The 19,756-nt window shown below is 38.7% G+C and overlaps 1 protein-coding gene across 6 annotated transcripts in view; it reads left to right on the plus strand.

The window, feature by feature from the left end:
• The window catches only part of NIBAN1 (niban apoptosis regulator 1), a 215,386-nt gene that overhangs the window by 113,148 nt on the left and 82,482 nt on the right, over window positions 1-19,756 (plus strand). For 4 of the 6 annotated variants that reach the window (XM_055319224.1, XM_055319225.1, XM_055319226.1 and 1 more), the window contains exons 2-3: window positions 13,407-13,537; window positions 16,302-16,433. In XM_055319224.1, coding sequence (XP_055175199.1) covers window positions 13,407-13,537; window positions 16,302-16,433 — 263 coding nt within the window. Of the gene's footprint in view, window positions 1-9,381; window positions 9,530-11,934; window positions 11,978-12,938; window positions 13,037-13,406; window positions 13,538-16,301; window positions 16,434-19,756 lie in introns of those variants that run through there. The other 2 variants (XM_055319222.1, XM_055319223.1) reach the window with 2 other exon arrangements.

Here is a 19,756-nt window from a genome sequence, read left to right on the forward strand (position 1 = left end):
AGGATGTGGGAGGAAGTGCTCATATTCTGCTGATGGGTTGTGAATGACACAGCTCTTTTGGAGAGAAGTTTGGCAATATCAAGTGCAGATGAAGATGTTCACATTTTGCTCCAGTGTTCTAGACACACACTTGCACCTCTCTACCATATATATTCACATCAGCATTGATTATAAGAGTAAATAGAGAGGAAACAAGTGAGAGGCCCATCAACGAAGAGATAAATTGAAGTATGTGTTAGAAGTATAGATACCAGTTCAAATGAATAAACTAGAAATAAATATCATATATATACATGATATATAAGATCTATCTATCAATCTGCCATAATCAAGCTGCAGAATGACAGGCAGAATTAAGTTAGAAAATGTGCATAACAATGCTATTAGCTGGGGATCCCTGGGTGGCTCAGCGGTTTACTGCTTGCGTTTGGGCCTGGGCGTGGTCCTGGATTCCCTGGGGGATCGAGTCCCTAGTTGGGCTCCTGGCATGGAGCCTGCTTTCTCCCTCTGCCTGTGTCTCTGCCTCTCACTCCCTCTCTCTCTCTCTCTCTCTCTCTCTCTCTCTGTCCATCATGAATATATAAATAAAAAAATCTTTAAAAAAATGCTATTAGTTATACATGGATACATACATTTGTTGTAAGAATCCAAAATGACTTAAAGGAATAAATATCACTTTGAGTATAATGGTCCCTAGTAGTGTTGTGGGACAGGGTACAGGGGGCTACAAAAGTAGCTGTAGTGTTTTGTTTAAAATTTTTTTGAGCAGGGGCACCTGGGTGGCTCAATGGTTGAGCATCTGCCTTTCGCTCAGATTGTGATCCCAGGGTCCTGGGATTGAGTCCCTAATCGGGCTCCCCACAGGGAGCCTGCCTCTCTCTCTGCCTCTCTATGTCTCTTATGAATAAATAAATAAAATCTTTTTAAAAAATAAAAATTTTTTGAATATGGCATAATGTTAAGTCTTTGTTTAGCTGGGGATAGTGAGAATATATGCTATATACCACTCTGTATGTTTGAAATAGTTCATAATTAAAGAAAACACAGAGGGCACCCTGGGTGGCTCAGTGGTTTAGGGCCACCTTTGGCCCGGGTGTGATCCTGGAGACCCGGGATCGAGTCCCACGTGGGTCTTCCTGCATGGAGCCTGCTTCTCCCTCTGCCTGTCTCTCTCTCTCTCTCTCTCTCTCTGTCTCTCATGAATAAATAAAATTTAAAAAAATTTTAAAAATAAAGAAAGAAAACACAGATATAGACAAAACCCTTATTAGTGATGTATAATTCAACACATTTCATCTCTTGGCTCATATAAAGTAAGATACAGAGAAGAGAGCAGAAAAATTTTGTTGGGGGTGCCTGGGTGGCCCAGTTGGTTAAGCATCTGCCTTCGGCTCAGGTCATGATCCCAGGGTCCTGGGAGCAAGCCCTACATCCAGCTCCCTGCTCAGTGATGAACCTGCTTCTCCTTCTGCTGCTACTCCCCCTGCTTGTCCTCTCTCTCTCTCTCCCTCTCCTCTCTCTCTCTCTCTCTCTCTCAAAATCTTTTTAAAAAACAGAAAGAAAAACTTTGTTGAAGACATTTCAGATATCATGTGGATGATGGGCCTGGTCCATAGCAGTACCTTTTAACCTTGATTTGGTACAAAATGCAATCTTAATCAGTAAATAAGAAAATCTACTTAATTAGTGAATTTCCCAGGGAGCCTTATGATATTAGCCAGTAAAGACTGTAGCTTTAATTGAGACAGTGATGTTACTTAATTGGAACACCTGAATAAGATTAAGGGTTACTCAGATAAGGTCAGCTTGTTTCCTCTGTGACTAGAGCTTTGCTGGGTATTTGCCTTCTTGCTGGCAACTTCTGCCAATTGGGGTGAAGCTGAGCCAAATGTTTTTACTGTCCTTCATACATCACTTAATGGAATGTTTTAAATACAGGTTGCGTGTATTTCAGAATGTATTCTGAAAGAGATCCACATGCTGATTCTATTGATAAATTTAGAACTCATTACATTGAAGCACTAAGATATTTGCATTACTTTTAATTTGTTCCCGACTCAACTGCTTAATATATATAGATTAAATGAAACAAATTGATAATTATGTTGGAACTCAATAATGTATTTTGATTGGTTATATCTGTATTGTCAGGGTTCTCCAAGAGAAAAGCACCAACAGGAGAGAGAGATTTTTTAAAATAAGGAGTTAGAGGGATACCTGGGTGACTTAGCCATTGAGCATCTGCTTTCGGCTGAGGGTGTATTCGCAGGGTCCAGGATCGAGTCCCACTTTGGGCTCCTTGTGGAGAGCCTGCTTCTCCCTCTTCCTGTGTCTCTACCTCTTTCTGTGTGTCTCTCATGAATATATAAATAAAATCTTAAAAAAAAAAAAGGAATTAGAAAAATAAATAAATAAAATAAAAACAAAATAAGGAATTGGCTCATGCAATTATGGAGGCTGACGAGTCCCAAGATCTGAGGTCAGCAAGCTGGAGACCCAGAAGAGCTGATGGTATAGTTCCACTCTGAAAGTCATCAGGTTAGAGACCCACAAGAGCCAATGTTTCAATTGAAGTTGAAAGACCAGAAAAGACCAATGTCCCAGCTCAAGGAAACCAGGAAGAAGGAAATTCCCTCTTACTCAGCCTTTTTTGTTTTATTCAGTCCTTCAACTGATTAGATGTGGCCCACCCACATGGCGGGGGGCAATCTTCATCATTCACTTTACCTATTCAAGTATTAACCTCATCCAGAAACACCTTCACAGACACATCCAGAATATCTGATTACCCCCCATGGCCCAATCATGTTAACACATAAACTTTACCATAACATCTTTCTACCCAAATTTAAGATCATTTCATAGGTTTCTTGACAATATGGTTTTTATTACCAAAGAGTACTTACATTCCTCCATTAATAAAAAAGAAGTCCTTGAATTCTTCTGTAAAAAATAATGTAGTATTAATAGAAAAACTCTGCTAAAAACATTGACACTGATTTAAAATTTTTTTTCATATTCTGTTACTAACTAGTTTTATTTATTTATTTATTTATCTATTTATTTATTTATTTATTATTTTTTAAAAGATTTTACTTATTTATGAGAGACACAGAGTGAGAGGCAGAGACATAAGCTGAGAGAGAAGCAGACTCCCTGTGAGGAGACTGATGTGGGACTCCATCCTGCGACCCCAGGATCATACCCTGAGCCAAAGGCAGATGCTTAACTGCCAAGCCACCCAGATGTCCCACTAATTAGTTTTATGACCATGGGCCAGTTAATTTCTTGATCTGAAAATAGGAGGACATTGGAACTTATTATTATGATCCCATCCAGTTCTAGAGGTCTGTGATGTTGATCTTTTCATCAGTCTATGGATGTTGCAAGGTGATTAGCATTGGCATGTCTGTACTATACCATCCAAAGGAACTCAAGCTGCTTTCTGCGTGTTATTGTGGAAGGGAATCCCAGTTATTTACAGCTCTCCTTCATATTTAATTTTCTTGGTGCATATGATGACTAGTCTAGGGTAAACAAATCTCACCTTGAGACTCGGACTCCAAGCAAAGCCAAACTTCTGTGTGAACTTACTTTATCCATGAGCACTTTCCATAGAAAAAAAATGGGGGTTCAATAGAACTTGATACTATCTAAATAGTTTATTAGAAGATTTAGTGGGTCTTTCTCTGCCTCCTTTTTAAAAGCATCACGTATAATAGCTTTGGATAATTTTTTATTAATGTACATTACTCAAGAGTATTTTAATTTAGTGATTAACTATTCTGACTGGCAATGATTAGATGATCAAAAAAAGCAAAATTGGACTATGTGATGAGATGTATTTTAGACTGTGCTAGATCTGACTTTTTTATTGGATATATTTGGGTTGTTATCAAGAAAACTGTGTTCAGAGAACACAGTGCCTGACCGACTCAAGTGGACAGGAATTAGAACCATTTTGGCAGTTCTTAAATTCTTGTAAGGATAAGTTAGAGCATGCTAAAATAATTTTCACTAATGAGTACTTTATCTACCTTGTAAATAGTTTCAAAAAGTTAGCTGGCCTACAGAAATGTTGACTAGTTTATGAAGTTCTCCCTGGACCCTCCCCAGCCTGGCATTATCGTCTTTCATTTTCCTGGCCAAGTCACTCCTACTTACGGTTTCCCATATCCTCAGACTAACAAAACAAAGTATATCTGAGCCCCAAACAAAGTTCTCTGAAGATGCACTAATGGCATAGATTCTTGAGAGAGAAGTAGAAACTGTAACAGAAAGCATTTCAAACAAATATACTTCTGCGTGGGGTAAAGAAAAGTGGAATGAAGAAAAAAGAAGGAGTATCATTAGGAAAATAAAAGAGAAACCTGAAAGAGACACCAGAACCTTTTGTGTTGGAAGGGAAATCATTTAGCAAAATTCCTAGACTTGTTGCCTGGTTTATTGTAAGTCTAGCCTGATTTCTTTTAATGTACATGTTGGGTTCATTTACATGGCTGCATTCTGAAGGCCAAGAAGATTTTCAAGATTCTGGAATAATCTGAGAAGCCTCTGATAAAAATGTATGCAGAAAATTTTAATAACTATAATTAGACTCAGGAACAGCTAAGGAAATCTCATTATTTGTTCCTGAATTTTAGTTATTTTCTTCAAAACCAAAAAAAGTTGTCTAATGGGCAACCATGATTCCTTCTGATGATGGATGCTTTCTGTAAAAGTAGCTGTGTCAGATTGGTTTAATTTTCTTTTTCACACACTTCCCTCTCGTTTTTATGAAGAAAAAGGACAGCCAATCTGCAGCTTCCTTTGAGAACATTAGACGGCTTAGAGAAATGGCAAAATAAACAAGATTTATTCTCATCAGATGTGTCATGGGAAAATTGGAGGCATGCTGTGAGGTAATGGCAAAATCATCTTGAAAATTTCCAAGCACTTTTTCTAAATGAAATGGAAGAAATTTAAACTTAGCTTCCGTCTAATTATGGCTAAAGAAAAACTGTGTGCATAAAAATATGGGAATATATATATCTTCCAACAATACTATTATAGTTTCTTCCTCTAAAAAAAGAAGAGGGCAGACTTAAGGTCTTACAGTTCTAGAACGTTGATCTCTGGAATAGCTGACCACAGGGGTGTTTTTCCATAGAATAGGCAATGGAGGGACGCCTGGGTGGCTCAGCAATTGAGCACCTGCCTTCAGCTCAGGGCATGATCCTGGAGTTCCAGGATCGAGTCTCACGTCGGGCTCCCTACATGGAGCCTGTTTCTTCCTCTGCCTATGTGTCTGCCTCTCTCTCTGTCTCTCATGAATAAATAAATAAATAAAATCTTAAAAAAAAAAAAAAAGAAGGCAATGGGAACTTTAATGTATAATATGGAAGTGTTTTCACCCTTTCTTAGTAGCCTCCTCTGTTTCTCTTATATTAACCTATGAAGGTATTTTCTGCTAAATACCCAGCACAGATGGGCACCCTAATTTATTTCAGTGCTGTGGTCATTTGTAGAAAACATTGCTTTTGTTTCTGCTGTTAACCTTAAAAATAAAACTGCCAGTTATTCTACCAGCAAAAGATGGGTTTATTCAGGAATAGCAGAGAGTTACAATCTGGGACAAGGAAGTTACAGCAAAGCCATAAGCAAGTCCACCGAACAAAGGAGAGGATGCTCTTTTATAGAGCAAAAGGGGAAGTTGGGAAGGTTGTTATAAACAAGAAGCTTGTTGGAATAAACTGGGAGTTCAAGATATAGTAGTTTTTCATTGGTTGAATTATGACTTTCTCTCATTGGCTGGGCTATTGCGAGGGAAAGAAAGCCTTTCTTCCTCCTGCTGGGATAGTAAAGTAGTCCACCAGGAAGGTCCACTTCCTATTGGATTTACAATTGATGAAAAGCAGTAGGGTGTGAGAACTCCCCATGGAACCTCCTGACTCCATGTTAGTTAGGTTTTCCTTTATGAATTTTCACACTGTTCACCCACTGCAGTATTAAAGACACCGGACCTGCTTTTAGAACAGGATTGCAAAAAATTGGAGATCTTTAATGGTTCAAGGACAAGTATATTGCAAGCTTAACTCAGGGTTTTGGATCTCTATGAGAGTGACTTTTGGAAACGAGGAAACCATTCTTTGTTTATCCCTAAGCCTGTCTGTTTTCTATCCAGATGCTTTCTGAATCTGGAGAGGGTCCTGGCATGACTTTGAAATATTTAACATAAGCTCTTGGGAGTGTTTGTATGTTTCCCTTATTTGGATTAATATCTGAAGTAAATCGCAGAGAACGTAAGTGGTTTATATGTTTCTTGTTTTTAGTACAAAGTAGAGTTTCTGCCAGGTAGGCCTCAGGGAGTTGATAAGATTAAGAATTTTTTACTTTTCCTACAGAATCTGCTCAAAAATTTATCACTCAAGCACCAATAATAAATGTGCTTAAACACACACACACACACATACACCATTTAGTTCAATTATGGAGAATCCAATTTATCCCCATTCTCTAAGGCATTTACTAGAAGAGAGAGTCCTTGGGCATTATTCTGTGTAATTAGATTTTTGCACCTTTGTATTGTGAATTGGGATTTCTGATTTCTCCACCCTAAGGTGCAAAGTGATAATGCGACTAAAGCTGACGTTATAATTCATCAGGACTTTTAAACATTTATAATTTGAGACACTCTGGGGAAAATAAACAATAGTAGATATTATACCCTATTTTATAAATATTAAAAAATTTTACTTTTTAGAGCTGCTTTCTTGTCCCCCCAAATTAATCTTTACCAGAAACCTCAATAGTTTTTAAGAAAATGTGTCGAAGACTTAGTTAATCCTCTTCTCATGTGTGGATTTGGCCAAGTTTTCAGGAAATAGCCAGTTTGTTAAAATAAATCTGTTTAAAAAATGTTTTGTATTTGAGTCTTCTGGGTGGCTCAGTTGGTTAAGCTTCTGCCTTCAGGTCAGTTCATAATTCTGAGGCCCTGAGATTGAGCCCATGTTGGGCTCTCTACTCAGCAAGGAACCTGCTTCTCCCTCTTCTTCTATGCCTCCCCCATCCTGGTCCCCACTCCTGCTCTCATTCACAAATAAGTAAATAAAATATTTTTTAAAAAATTTGGGGGGCACCTGGGTGGCTCAATTGGTTAAGCATCTGCCTTCAGCTCAGGTCATGATCCTGGAGTTCTGGGATCGAGTTCTGCATCAGGCTCCCTGCTCATCAAGGAGTCTGCTTCTCCCTCTCCCTCTGCTGCTCCCCTCTGCTCCTGCTCTCTCTCTTTCAAATGAGTAAATAAAATATTTTTTGGAAAAAAAAAAAAAAAGGGCAGCCCGAGTAGCTCGGTGGTTTAGCGCCACCTTCAACCCAGGGCCTGATCCTGGAGACCCGGGATTGAGTCCCGCGTCAGGCTCCCTGCATGGGGCCTGCTTCTCCCTCTGCCTGTGTCTCTGCCTCTCTCTCTGTGTCTCTCATGAATAAATAAATAAAATCTTTTAAAATTATTTTGTATTTTTCTTCTTCATGGTAACAATAAAAATGTAATATCTGAAAAGATGATTTTGAGGGGTAATATCATAGGAAAAAAACAAAGATGAAATGTTAAATAAATAAAACTGGATACAAAATATAATATTCTTGGGGTACCTGTGTGGCTCTGTTAAGTGTCTGCCTTTGGCTGAGGTCATGATCTCAGGGTCCTGGGATGAAGCCCCCACATCAGGCTCCTTGCTCAGAGGGGAGCCCGCTTCTCCCTATCTCTCTGCCTGCCGCTCCCCCCTGCTCATGCTCTCTCTCTGTCAAATAAATAAATAAAATCTTTTAAAAAACACAAAAAACCCCACAAAATACAATATTCTAAACTATTAAAAAATTATTTAAAAGATTAGAAGGAAATATAGCAAAAATCATGTTTGGATTTTTCTTTTATCTTTCTGTACTTATGAGTTGGTTTTCTAACAGTGTTTGAGCAGGGCACAATCTGTATTTCAGAGAAGATTTTAGGATATATTATAGTTATATTGACACTGCAAGTGATGGGAAAACTAGGAATAATCCACTATAAATAGTATCTTTCAAGAAAGGAAATGAATGGTAAGGATTAGATTTGAGTTGAATTACTACAGAACTGGAAGGTTAATAAAGAAACACCTAAAAAAAAAAAAAAAGAAACACCTAGAATAAAAAAATATACAAATCTTTCAGGTTGTTCAGATTTTATGTAAGTTTTACCTCATGTAAGACTTCATATACTTCCCACGATTACACATTGGTCAAGAAAAACAAACAAACTAAGGAAAGCTTTTGTTTGTAAATAATTTCCCACATATAATTTTATGGACAAAATTCATCTAAAATCTTAAGAGGAATTAATAAGTTTGATTTAAAAAAAAAACAAATGAGTCAAGCTTTGAGAGTGTACATTTTCAATAATAAATAATCAGGGGGCACCTGGATGGTTTAGTCGGTTAAGTGTCTGACTCTTGATTTTGACACAAGTGGTCATCTCATGGGTCATGGGGTCATGAGATCAAGCCTCTTTCATTCACAAGCTCTGTGCTCAGCAGGGAGTCTGCTTGAAGATTCTCTCCATCTCCCTCTCCCCCCACTTGCTCACACTTTCTTTCTAAAAAATTTTTAAAAATTAATAAACCTTAAAAATATATATATTTGAGCTGAGAACTATGCCTTTCTCCTTTCTGAGGACATTGGCATGGGTTTCAAGATTATGATGCATTGTGCTTTGCTTTACTCTTAAATATTTACTCAGCTATTCTTTCATTCATTCAACAAATATTTGCTGAGTACATAAATACAGTATACCCTTGGAGGAGAGATAAGTTATATTTAAACAGCTGTCACAAAGTGGAGCACAGTTTTGGGAGAACACAAAAGAAGGTGAGATTGTTTCCACCTAGGGAGAGCCAACTTCTTTTTGGGTTGGAATCACCATCTGGGCTTAAAGGGTCTGAAAGTGGCTGGCGGGACATTTAGGGGGAGAAAGGAGGGATGAAGACATGAGCATGTACAGGGACAAGGAAATTTCGTTTAAGTAGGAGAGGTAGGAAGTCAGGACAGTTGGGGCCAGATCACAGAGCCCTTGGTGCTGGCCTAAGTGGTTACTACTTAGGCCAATAGGGAACTGTTGAGGTTTTTTTTAATTATTTTTTATTATTTTGTTGTTGTTGTTGAGGTTTTTATGAAGGTGCTGACATGACCTTGTAGTCACATGTCAGGTGAAACTTGTCAGGCCAGGACCCAGAGGACCATACTGTCATGACCATGAGGTAGACCTCTGAGGGTTTTCAAAAGAGTTTCTTGGGATCATTAAAGGCAAGACTTGGTTCTGAAGGATGATTCCCCCCTCCAACATCTGGACCTTGCTAATTTGGGCCAGCTTTCTCGTGAGTGGGGCCATGGTAGCCAGCTTGGGCTCAGCCTCTCATGTTCTGCTTCATCAGCCCTGAACTCACTCTGGCCGATCCCCAGAACCTGCCTCTGCCGCATCAACCAAGCTTTGGCTTATTTCCCATCATCTTCCAGGGTTTGTGGATCAGCACTGGCATTCCCCACTTCCCTCTCTGACTTTGACGTTTTTGTGCCTCTTTTAGAGCTGAGAGCTAGTACTTTTGCTGTTGTTGTTTGTTTGTTTGTTTGTGATACTGAGGGCAGATTAAGAGACTTTTATTGTGTTGAAGGTGTGCTGGTTGGGATGGGGCCAAGTGGATGGATCAAGAAATATTGTGGGAATAGGAGTGCCAAGATCTGATTATTGAATATGTGGGCATGAAAGAGAAGGAATCAAGGGACAGTGTTGAGTTTTTGAGGCTGTAACTTTGAACGGCTTTAAAGGGGCCAGAAAATAACTTTTCTGACTTTTCAAAATTGAACTGAACCTATGTGTTGGAGATAGAGCCATTGAAGAGTCTTCTTTCAGCTTTGGTACTGATTAGCCCAAAGGGTATTATGAACAGCTTGGTCAAGCTAGTTGTGCCAACATGATGCCCTGCACAGACTGTAATAATTGAGTAGGATTGGAAGAAATATGCGTGTGCCAACTATGCTGGTGTATGAAAATGTGGAAGAAGCCCTCCATTGATTCTAGTTACTGATTATCCTCTTTTTAAGTGAGAAACTTAGTACTGTGTTTTACAATTTAGGAAAAAGAATGTGATAACAAACCACAGCAGGGGTTGAGGAGGTAGATAAAGGCAGTTCAATACTTATGAATCTTGGAAACTGTGAAAAATAAGCTGCTTTTGGCTGAGCATATTTTGTGTGGTGCCCATGGGCTGATCCACTTATTTGAATGTTTTCATAGTGGAATATTAAATAATAGTAATAATAGTCAAAACTTATTGAGCAAATAGTGTCAGGCACTGCTCTAGGCACTTTTTAATTTATAGAGTATCTCATTTAATCCTCACAAAACCTGTGGAAATGGGCATTTTATCCATTTTGCACATGAGAAAATTAAGGCTCAGGGAGAGAGATTGGCTCAATGTAATACAGTTACTAACTCATGCTTTTCAATTTGGTTCATGAATACCAATGATTTATTTAGTTGGTTTCCATTCAGGGATGCACTGAGCATCCCTTATATTTCTGGAACATCTGTGAAAATGTGGGTTTTGTTTTGTTTTGAACCTGCAGTGGTGGGATGGCTGTTCTGTATGCATGCAGCTAGGGGGGATGGCCCCAGTTAGAGTTATACAAGGCAACCTGCTTTTGTCTTCTCCCTGATTCCTTAGTTCAGCTTGAGAACCTTCCCCTGGTAGTTGGCTTGGGTACCCATCACCATTATCATCACTGATCTAATTACTATTGATTATGGAGCACCTTCTATGTGCCAGCTACTATGCTGAGCATTTTACTGTATTATTTCATGAATAACTACAGTAATGCTATGAGATTGCTCCTCTTGTCTTCATTTTATATGAGAATTAACTTGCATAAGGTCCCATTGCTGGTAAGAAGCAGAGATGGCACTCAAACCCATGTCTGTCTGACTTCAGAGTCCATCATCCTAACTACAGTGTATTTTCCTCAACATTAGGCTTTTCTCTAAACGTCAAGATCTGTACTTAGCCATTCCTATAATTAGCTTTAGAGGTTTAAATAGGCTTAATCTAAAATCTAGATACATTTGAGAATCATTTTATATTCTTTTCCGCCTAGAACTTATGATATTGTTAGCTGTTTGATTCACATTTTGAACCAGTCATTAGGTTAATTACCAAAGGATGCTATAATCCCTTTTTTATAAATGCTGCCTGGTAGAAGATGTGTTGATACTCAAATCACAAGCATTTTTCTCATACATTGGGAGGGAGTGGTGGCATCATAACACCTCAGTACAAACAGGGCACCCTTCAGTGAGGCTTTGTGATGTGGCAGGAAGTCAAGTTTCAAAGCTTTGTAGAGCTCATCATAAAATGGCATCCACCTTCTTTCATTTAAATCCAAGTGCTTGCAAGAGTGCAAAAATTAATATCATAAATTAGCAGGATGCTCTTCTGCTAGATAAAATAGTGGTCACTTAGTCCCAAAGGGCAAATGTTGTTAATTGTTTATATGTTTCGGCAAGGTGAGACTCATTCTTATGGTGGGAATTTCTAAAGATATCCCACTCCTATGTAAGAAAATTATAGGAAAGGAAATAGAATTGTATTGCTTATGCACTAATAAAAGCTAATAAAAATATTAACCAATTAGATAATTATAAAGCCTAAGTATATTAAAGTGTTATGCAAATACTGATTAATAGTCATACCATAGACTCAGAGAGCAAGCAAAAGCATGCCTGATTCAAATTATAGGAGCTTTTATTTGCATTTCTACAGAACCTATTATTAATCGGTCTCAAAGCACCTTTCAAGTGATAGTTATTAAAGCCCATAAATATGACCCAAAAGTGTCATTTTATTGAGGGAATAAACAAGAATTCCCCTTTACCTCTTACATAGTAAGAGATCTAAATGCCTGAGCTAAAGTAGGATTCTCCATATAAAGAGATTACTCATTCACTATGGGTGTTTGGAGCTATGATTCCATAGGTATAGAAATTGGCAGCTATGAATTCATGGTTTTCATATTGAATATCTCAGTCTATGTGGTTAGAACTTTTCAATTATTTTTGAAATTTTACATGCATGGTAGCTCTAAACAAATCTTGCCAGTATATTTTAATATTTCTCTGTGACTATTATCAAATTTGAAAACAAAAATTATGCCAAGTTCACATGAAAGTATTTAAAAATATTTTGGAATGTTGTATCAGGTTTATTTTTTCTCAAGATAATATCTTACTCAAAGGACTAACAGCTTATAAACACAGTCAGTGGAACCTGTGTTTATTTCTCTACTTTGTAGCAAGTCCTTGGAAGATTGTAAGGATTTCTAATCCATCTCAGAATATTCCTTTTCCCCTTCTCCTCAATTTCTTTATCTCATTTCCCTCCTTTGCAACTTCCCTACTCTCTAAAGCTAAGCACAGGTTGGAAGAGCTCAAGAATATTCCTAGTCCCTGACTCTCCCTCTTCTTCCGTCTTGAGTCTTCAAACTATCCCCTTCCCCGCCATGATTGATCAAGCTTTATTTTCTGCTGGTGCTGAGAGATCATAATACATTTGCTGGTCACTATTGTAAGGCAGCCATACTCATGGTTTTGGTTCTATGTCATGTAGTTTACAAGAAAAGCATGGACTAGTGAGCACCTTCCTTTAGAGTTAGAGACACTGGAGCCCAAAGAGAATGAGGGACTTGACTCAGGTCATCCAGCTGATTTCTGTCTCCCTGGAATTGGGACCACAGCTCAGGTCACTAGACTCTTAAACTCAAGCTTTTTCCTCTGCCTCATAGTGATTATAAAAGACTTTGAGTCACACAAAAAATTTAAGCCAGAAACATAAGGGGCGGACCTAGAAAAAAAACAGTTTATTGATTTTATCCAGGGCCATGGGTCAGCAAGATGAGATAGAGCCTCAGGGATCTGAAGAAAAATGGAATGATGTGTATGTGGAGTTGAAATGGTGGACCCTGGGATTATTGGGTAAGAGCTGGATGACTGGAGGTAGAGGGGAATGAAGAGCAAGCTAAAGTAGAGAACTGTGTAAGGTAGAATGGTAGTTGTAGAAGGATTTAGAAGGATGGCTGAGTTTATGGCCATGGCAATGGGATGTTGGTATAAGATGAAAAAAACTTCTATCAATTACTGGATGGATGGTCCTTAGGGACAGCAGAGTTTCTCAGGGTGATGTCAGAGGGGAGGGAGAGATAAAGGCACGTATGGCATGTTAGAAAGTTCTCAGAGAATGTGAACTAATAACAAATCCCTGGGAAACAGAGGTATTAGAGGAGTAGATATGTGTCTATTCTGTAAGAGATGTTCCATTTCTAATTTCTGATTTTTATTTTTCTAGGGAAAACTGAGGCTACTATCAAAAACTTCAGTCCCTTTTATAGTCGCCAGTATGCTGTTGCTTTCTGCAATCATGTACGCAGTGAAGTAGAACAGCAAAGAGATTTAACATCACAATTTTTGAAGACCAAGGTAACCCATGAACATTTGGTTGATGATTTTTCCCACTGAAGAATGCTTTATAACTCATCATATTTCTGGAATAAACAGTAATCTGAATGGCAGTTAAAAATAATCTGTTCTCAAATCATTTCCATGGTAAAAAACTCTATTTGCTTAGAAGTTAGAATGCATGGTTTCTTGTTGATGGTGTAATCCATATAAAAAGAAAACTAGTATGGTTGAATTTTTTTTGTTTTTCCTGCACTGATGCTTTTATATCCGGAAATTTGACTTGCTAGTCAAATAGTGAAGTTCATCTTAAAAAAAGTCATAATTTCAGTGCCTCATATTATGGGCATTTTTGTTTTGGTCATTGATAAATATGATTTTCTCTTCTAATCCCCCAAACTTATTTTTTCTTCTTTGCTCCATGATAATAATTACCTACCACCTCAACAAATATTTATTGACACCTACTAGGTGTCATGCCCTGTCCAAGATTTGGGGATCAAGACAAATTCCCTGCTTTCCAGTATATATTCAAAAGTAAAAGACAGACAGTAAACAAATAAATGAACATCAGGCAATATCAGGTCATAATAAGTGTTCAAAATAAAATAAAGCAGGAGACTTACTTTAGAGCAAATGATCAGGGAAGCCCTCTGTGAAGATGAAATTCAAGCAGAAACTGGAACTGAAATAAGAGTAAGCTGTGTGAATATCTGTGGGATGTGGAGTAATCAGTGCAAAGGCCCTGAAGCAGTCATAAGCACATCAGGAAGGCTATGTGCTGAGAGCAGTGTGAGCAAGAGAGAAGGGATGATAAATGACTACAGAGTGAAAGGACCAGACCATGGAGGAGCTATAAACCGTGATAAGGGTCTTTATTATAAATGGGAAGAGAAGCTATTGGAGGATATCGAATACAGAGTAACACAATTTTCAGCAATCTCTCTGGCTTTTCTATAGTGAATGGACTATGATGGATAAGAGGGGAACTTGGAGACTGATGAGGAGAACACTGGAGCAGTGCAAAAGAAGGGTGAAGTCAAGCTGGATTAGGTGGTGATGATAGCAGTTGTAAGGAAAGGTCCAAGTCAAGATGTACTTGAGATAGAGCTGATGGAACTTGCTGATGGATTGGATAGGACATAATAGAAGCACAGAGAAAATCAGTAATGACTTCTCGGTTTTTAGCCTGAGCAAATAAGTACATGGAGTTGCCTTTTACTCAGAAGAAAGAGTCAGAAGTGGGTGGGAATCACAAGTTCCCTTTTTTTGCCATGTAAGTTTGAGATGCTTATTTGACAAACACCTGTGGAAATATTGGAGACATAGTTGACATTTGGAGACCAGGAAAAGGAGAAGCATTCGGTGAAATGGATCACAAGAAATAGCCTTGAAGGAGGAGAAAATCAGGAAACAGGAATGTGCCAGAAGGCAATAAAGAAGGGCTTACTAGAAGGAGGGAGTGATAAATGGGTCAGATATTGCTCAGAGGTTAGATTTGACCAATAGATATTGCTCAGAGGTTAAGTTGACCAATAGATTTGGGTGTGTAGGGATAACTGAGTGTCATTCCCATAAAACTGATTCTCACAATATAGGGAGCTTGTTAAAAACGCTAAGTTTGGCCCCCACCCTCAGAGATTCTGGGACAGTAAGTCTAGGGTAAGGCCACATTTTGAACAAGTGTATCAGTTGATTTGAATGACCCAGTTTAAAAAAAAATTGCCACACATAAAACTATAAAGCTCAGCCTATATATAGTTTCAATCTCATTTAAAGAGAAGAGTGAGATCCTCTCTTACCTGTTAATGAGGCAAGATAGGAAACTGCCTCTTTAATTTTCAGGACAGAATAAATTCAGGAGGCAATTTAGTTCATCCCTTAGCCAATTCTTAAAAAGATTAGCATATCTGCCTTCTCCGTATGGTTCATGTAAATTTTGCTTGAAAGTGGAGGAATACATTTCCAAAAGAACTTTGATTATTTTAATAAAGGAAAAATAGATGTAAATTCACTGACCTGTCAAAGACAGGAGGCCCATTCCTGTGTTTTAAGATAATATGGAGATTTTACCATGAGGCAGAAGGGGAATTATTCCTTGCACGGTTAGCTCAAAGGGAGACCTGAGAATCTAACAGAGACTTCCCTGTAGAACATATGTCATCAGGGTGAACGAGAAGTCCTCAGAATTTATTTCAGTAGAAAGGTAGAAGTGAAGTTCATTGACTTGCTTGCTTGTTCTTCAACCAGAAAGCGAACATGGTCTCCTTAAGGAACACAGGGATGGAGTAAGTGTTTACAGTCTGGGTCCCCAGGGACTAGGATCTGGGGAGACCATTAAACACTGAGCCTTGAGGCTATACCTGAAAGTATGGTGGATAAGGGAGCAGCCTGTTGATTTTTCAGACATACCTGTTTTCGGGCATATTCAAGGTGTTGGGGTCTATAGCCACAGTTCACCTCTTCCAGTGTTTATCAAGGATCCTAAGTGATATGTATAGGAGGCACAGCCTTATTACTATAATCCCTTCTACTGCTTCTCTTCTTGTAGCATAATGGGTGGAAAGGGAAGTCACGAACATGTCAATAAGACAAGTGTTTGCATTTGGTGAGAGGGAAGAGGAAGGGGAAGTGTGGAGGGAGACAGGGGAAACAACATTTTTCCCAGGATCTCAGCACAAGATAGTTTCCTAAAACATTCCTTGAACTCCCGTGGATAGATTTAGTGGTAGTGTGCTATGTCATCTTTTGTTGTAATAATTAATTCTGTTCATCTTCTTTTCAGCCGCCACTGGAGCCTGGAACTGTTTTGTATGAAGCAGAGCTATCACAGTTTGCTGAAGACATAAAGAAATGGAAGGAGCGGTACATTGTGGTTAAAAATGATTTTGCTGTGGAGAGCTATGAGAACAAAGAGGTAAGATATTTCCTTGTTTGGACTGGTTCTTGCGATCTTCTTCACCATTGGCTTGGTTGATGAAAATGCCCTCTCCTTTAAGGATTCCTTCAGTAAGCACTCACTCATGCAGCTCCTCATGTCAGTTAACATGTTTACTGAATGCCTATCATACGCCAAGTGTTATGGAAGGTTCTGAGCCTTTAACTGCTAGTGAAACAGATGCTTGCAGTCTAGTGGGCAAGACAGACTTTGCACGAGTAATTGGAAGTGAGTGTGAAAATATATTACACTGAGTGACCAGTGCCGGAGCCTTTCCTAGGATCATTCAGCTTCAAGGTCTTTGCCAGTCACTGCCCTGATATCTCTCCTTCTCTGCTCAATGTCTCCATGTCTTCCTACTGGTAAGCCTCCTATGCGACACAGAGCTGGGTTACTTCATAAGACTATGACTGCATTTGCACAGGTTCCTAGGAATCCAGACATTTCAGTACTTTACTCCACTTGTACTTCTGGACTTTTTTCATTTAACTTCTTTTTTTTCTGGTTATCATATTAGTTTTCTGTAAAATAACTAGATGACTGGGATGCCTGGGTGGCTCAGTGGTTGAGCGTCTGCCTTTGGCTCAGGCTTGATCCTGAGATCTGGAATCAGGTATCACATCGAGCTCCCTGTGGGGAGCCTGCTTTTCCCTTGCCTATGTCTCTGCCTCTCTCTCTCTCTCTCTCTCTCTCTCTCTCTCTCTGTCTCTTGTGAATAATAAATAAAATCTTAAAAAATATATATTTAAAAAAGAAAACTGAAAGCTTTAAAAAAAATAACTAGATGACTGTCTAATAGAGTATGTCTGTAAACTGTGGAGAAAATGAGGTCATGTGAAAAGTGCCTAGCACCTGGGAGGACTTCAGTTTTTGTTGGTTCCTGTTTCTTTCCACACGTGGGGAGATCATTTGGTCTAGAAGAAAAAACACTTGGCAGTGAAATGGGAAAACCTAAGTTTAGGTTGAGCCTCACTCAGTTCCACTGGAGAGTCAGGCTGAATGATCCCACTGGTTCCTTCCAGATCTCGCACAGTCCACATGGTTAGTCTACATAGATCCTCAAGCTCCTTTTGGAGCGAATGGTTACTGTTTATCAATGAAAGGTAGTGATAGGTTTAAAACTCTGCCTTCCTGACAGCAAGTTTAAGAGTAGTCAGGACAACCTCCGTGGATACTTTGGGTAATACTTCTGATGCTAAACCTTTAGGAAGAGACCTCAGACTGACAGGTCCATGTATTTCCTTTCCATTTCTAATGGGAAATAGAAATAAAATAGAGTTTGAACTTACTCCACAGGCTACAGGCAATGGTCAAGTGCTCTTTTAGGTAGTCTCATTCTTTTCAACATTCATGATGCTAATATCTTCTCTGCTTATCTATATTAGGACTTTATTTTTTTTTATATTAGGACTTTATTGAATACTTGATTTGCTCTCAAAAGCAAAGTATCATTGCACTACATACCATAATGTCAATAATAATAAATCACCTCAGGGGCGCCTGGGTGGCTCAGTGGGTTATAGTCAGGACATGATCCTGAGGTCCTGGATTCGAGCCCCAAGTCAGGCTCCCTGCTCAGTGGGGAGTCGGAGTCCGCTTCTCTCTCTCCCTCTGCTCCTCCTCCCACTCATGCTCTCTCTCTCAAATAAATAAATCTTTAAAAATAAAATAAATCGGGATCCCTGGGTGGCGCAGCGGTTTGGCGCCTGCCTTTGGCTCAGGGCGCGATCCTGGAGACCCGGGATCGAATCCCACGTCGGGCTCCCGGTGCATGGAGCCTGCTTCTCCCTCTGCCTGTGTCTCTGCCTCTCTCTCTCTCTCTCTCTGTGACTATCATAAATAAATAAATTTAAAAAAATAAAAAAATAAAATAAATCACTTCATATTTTGTATGGCACATTATATTACAAAGTTCTTTTAGGGAAGCTTGAGAAGAGGCAGTAGAACATGATGGTTAATATAATGTGCTTTGAATCACATCTTTGCCAGCAATTAGATATGTGTCCTTGCATAGGTTATAAATCTCCTTGAGCCTCAATTTTCTCACCTGTAAAATGGTGAACATGATCCATCCCTTCGTGACAATGTTGTTGTAAGGATTAAACAAACGACTATATGAATATGAATATTGAAGCACTTAGCATATGGCCAACACTAGCAAGAGCTTAATGTAGAGCCATGGCAGTATGATTATTACTAACTACTAACTAATTGGAAGGAAACACTCATAGAGCTTGCTTTTGGATTTATTAAGGTTTTCACCATATTTCGTGATTTTGGTGTTTTATCCTTCTAATTTTCAGTTTTTCAAGCTTGCTCCTTCAACTTCCAATTTATGGACTGTATTGCTTTCTTGGCTTCGCTCATTGTTTTTAAATAAACTTGTTCAGTTTGTTAAGTTATGGGTAGTGAATCTGGTAATAGCTATATATATTTTTTTTTAACTTGGAAATTTTACAGGGATGCCTGGTGGGGCACCTCAGAGGCTCCTCAGTCAGTTAAAAACTTGGAAATTTTTAAAAATGCCCATGCAGTTTGCCATAATTCCTCAAAGTTATAATAATATCCTGTTTTTGTAATGTATAGAAGGGCATTTTTTTTAGTTATATATTAAGTACTATAAATTGCCTGTTACTTCACTGAGAGTCCAGTTTGGGCAGGTACTTAAGCAGGAAAAAACGAAGCTTTCTTCTGTGATAATCACGCCTTACTTCCTGTCCATTTTCTGGACAGACCTGGGTATGAATCCGGGAATTTGTCACCAACTCACCACTGGGCCATTGGCAAGTTCTTTGAGAGCTTCACTTTTCTCATTTATAAAATGGAGATAATAACTAATTCATAGTGCTGTTTTGAGGATTAAATAACATAATGTTTATAAAACCCAGATTGGAGCCTGTTAGAACAAATAACACAATTCAGTCTTAAACCAGTCTGAGCTGATCTGCTCCTAGACTTTCTCAAAGTCACAACTTTAGATTCTTCTCTAAGGAAGTGCCTAAGTCCCTGAGGTACTCCTTACAAATGGAAAACAACCTTCTTAGATATGCAGGAATTTGTTTCGTTTGGGATTCTTCACATGCCATCTTATTGATGGAGAATGTGTTACTGTTATTCTGATTCTGTTGCCTTGATCAACATTATTTTAGTTTTCCCCAAGAGCACACTCTAGATTTTAGGTTATACAGTTTTCTGGTTTCAATTCTCAACTTGCATTTAGGCTGCTATTCTCAAAATTGTGCCTTGACTTAAACCCTCCTATCAGATGCACATACTTAAATTTTACCTTATCTGGTTGTCCT

Source organism: Nyctereutes procyonoides, unplaced genomic scaffold (genome assembly GCF_905146905.1).
Source record: "Nyctereutes procyonoides isolate TBG_1078 unplaced genomic scaffold, NYPRO_anot_genome, whole genome shotgun sequence".
Taxonomy (NCBI): domain Eukaryota; kingdom Metazoa; phylum Chordata; class Mammalia; order Carnivora; family Canidae; genus Nyctereutes; species Nyctereutes procyonoides.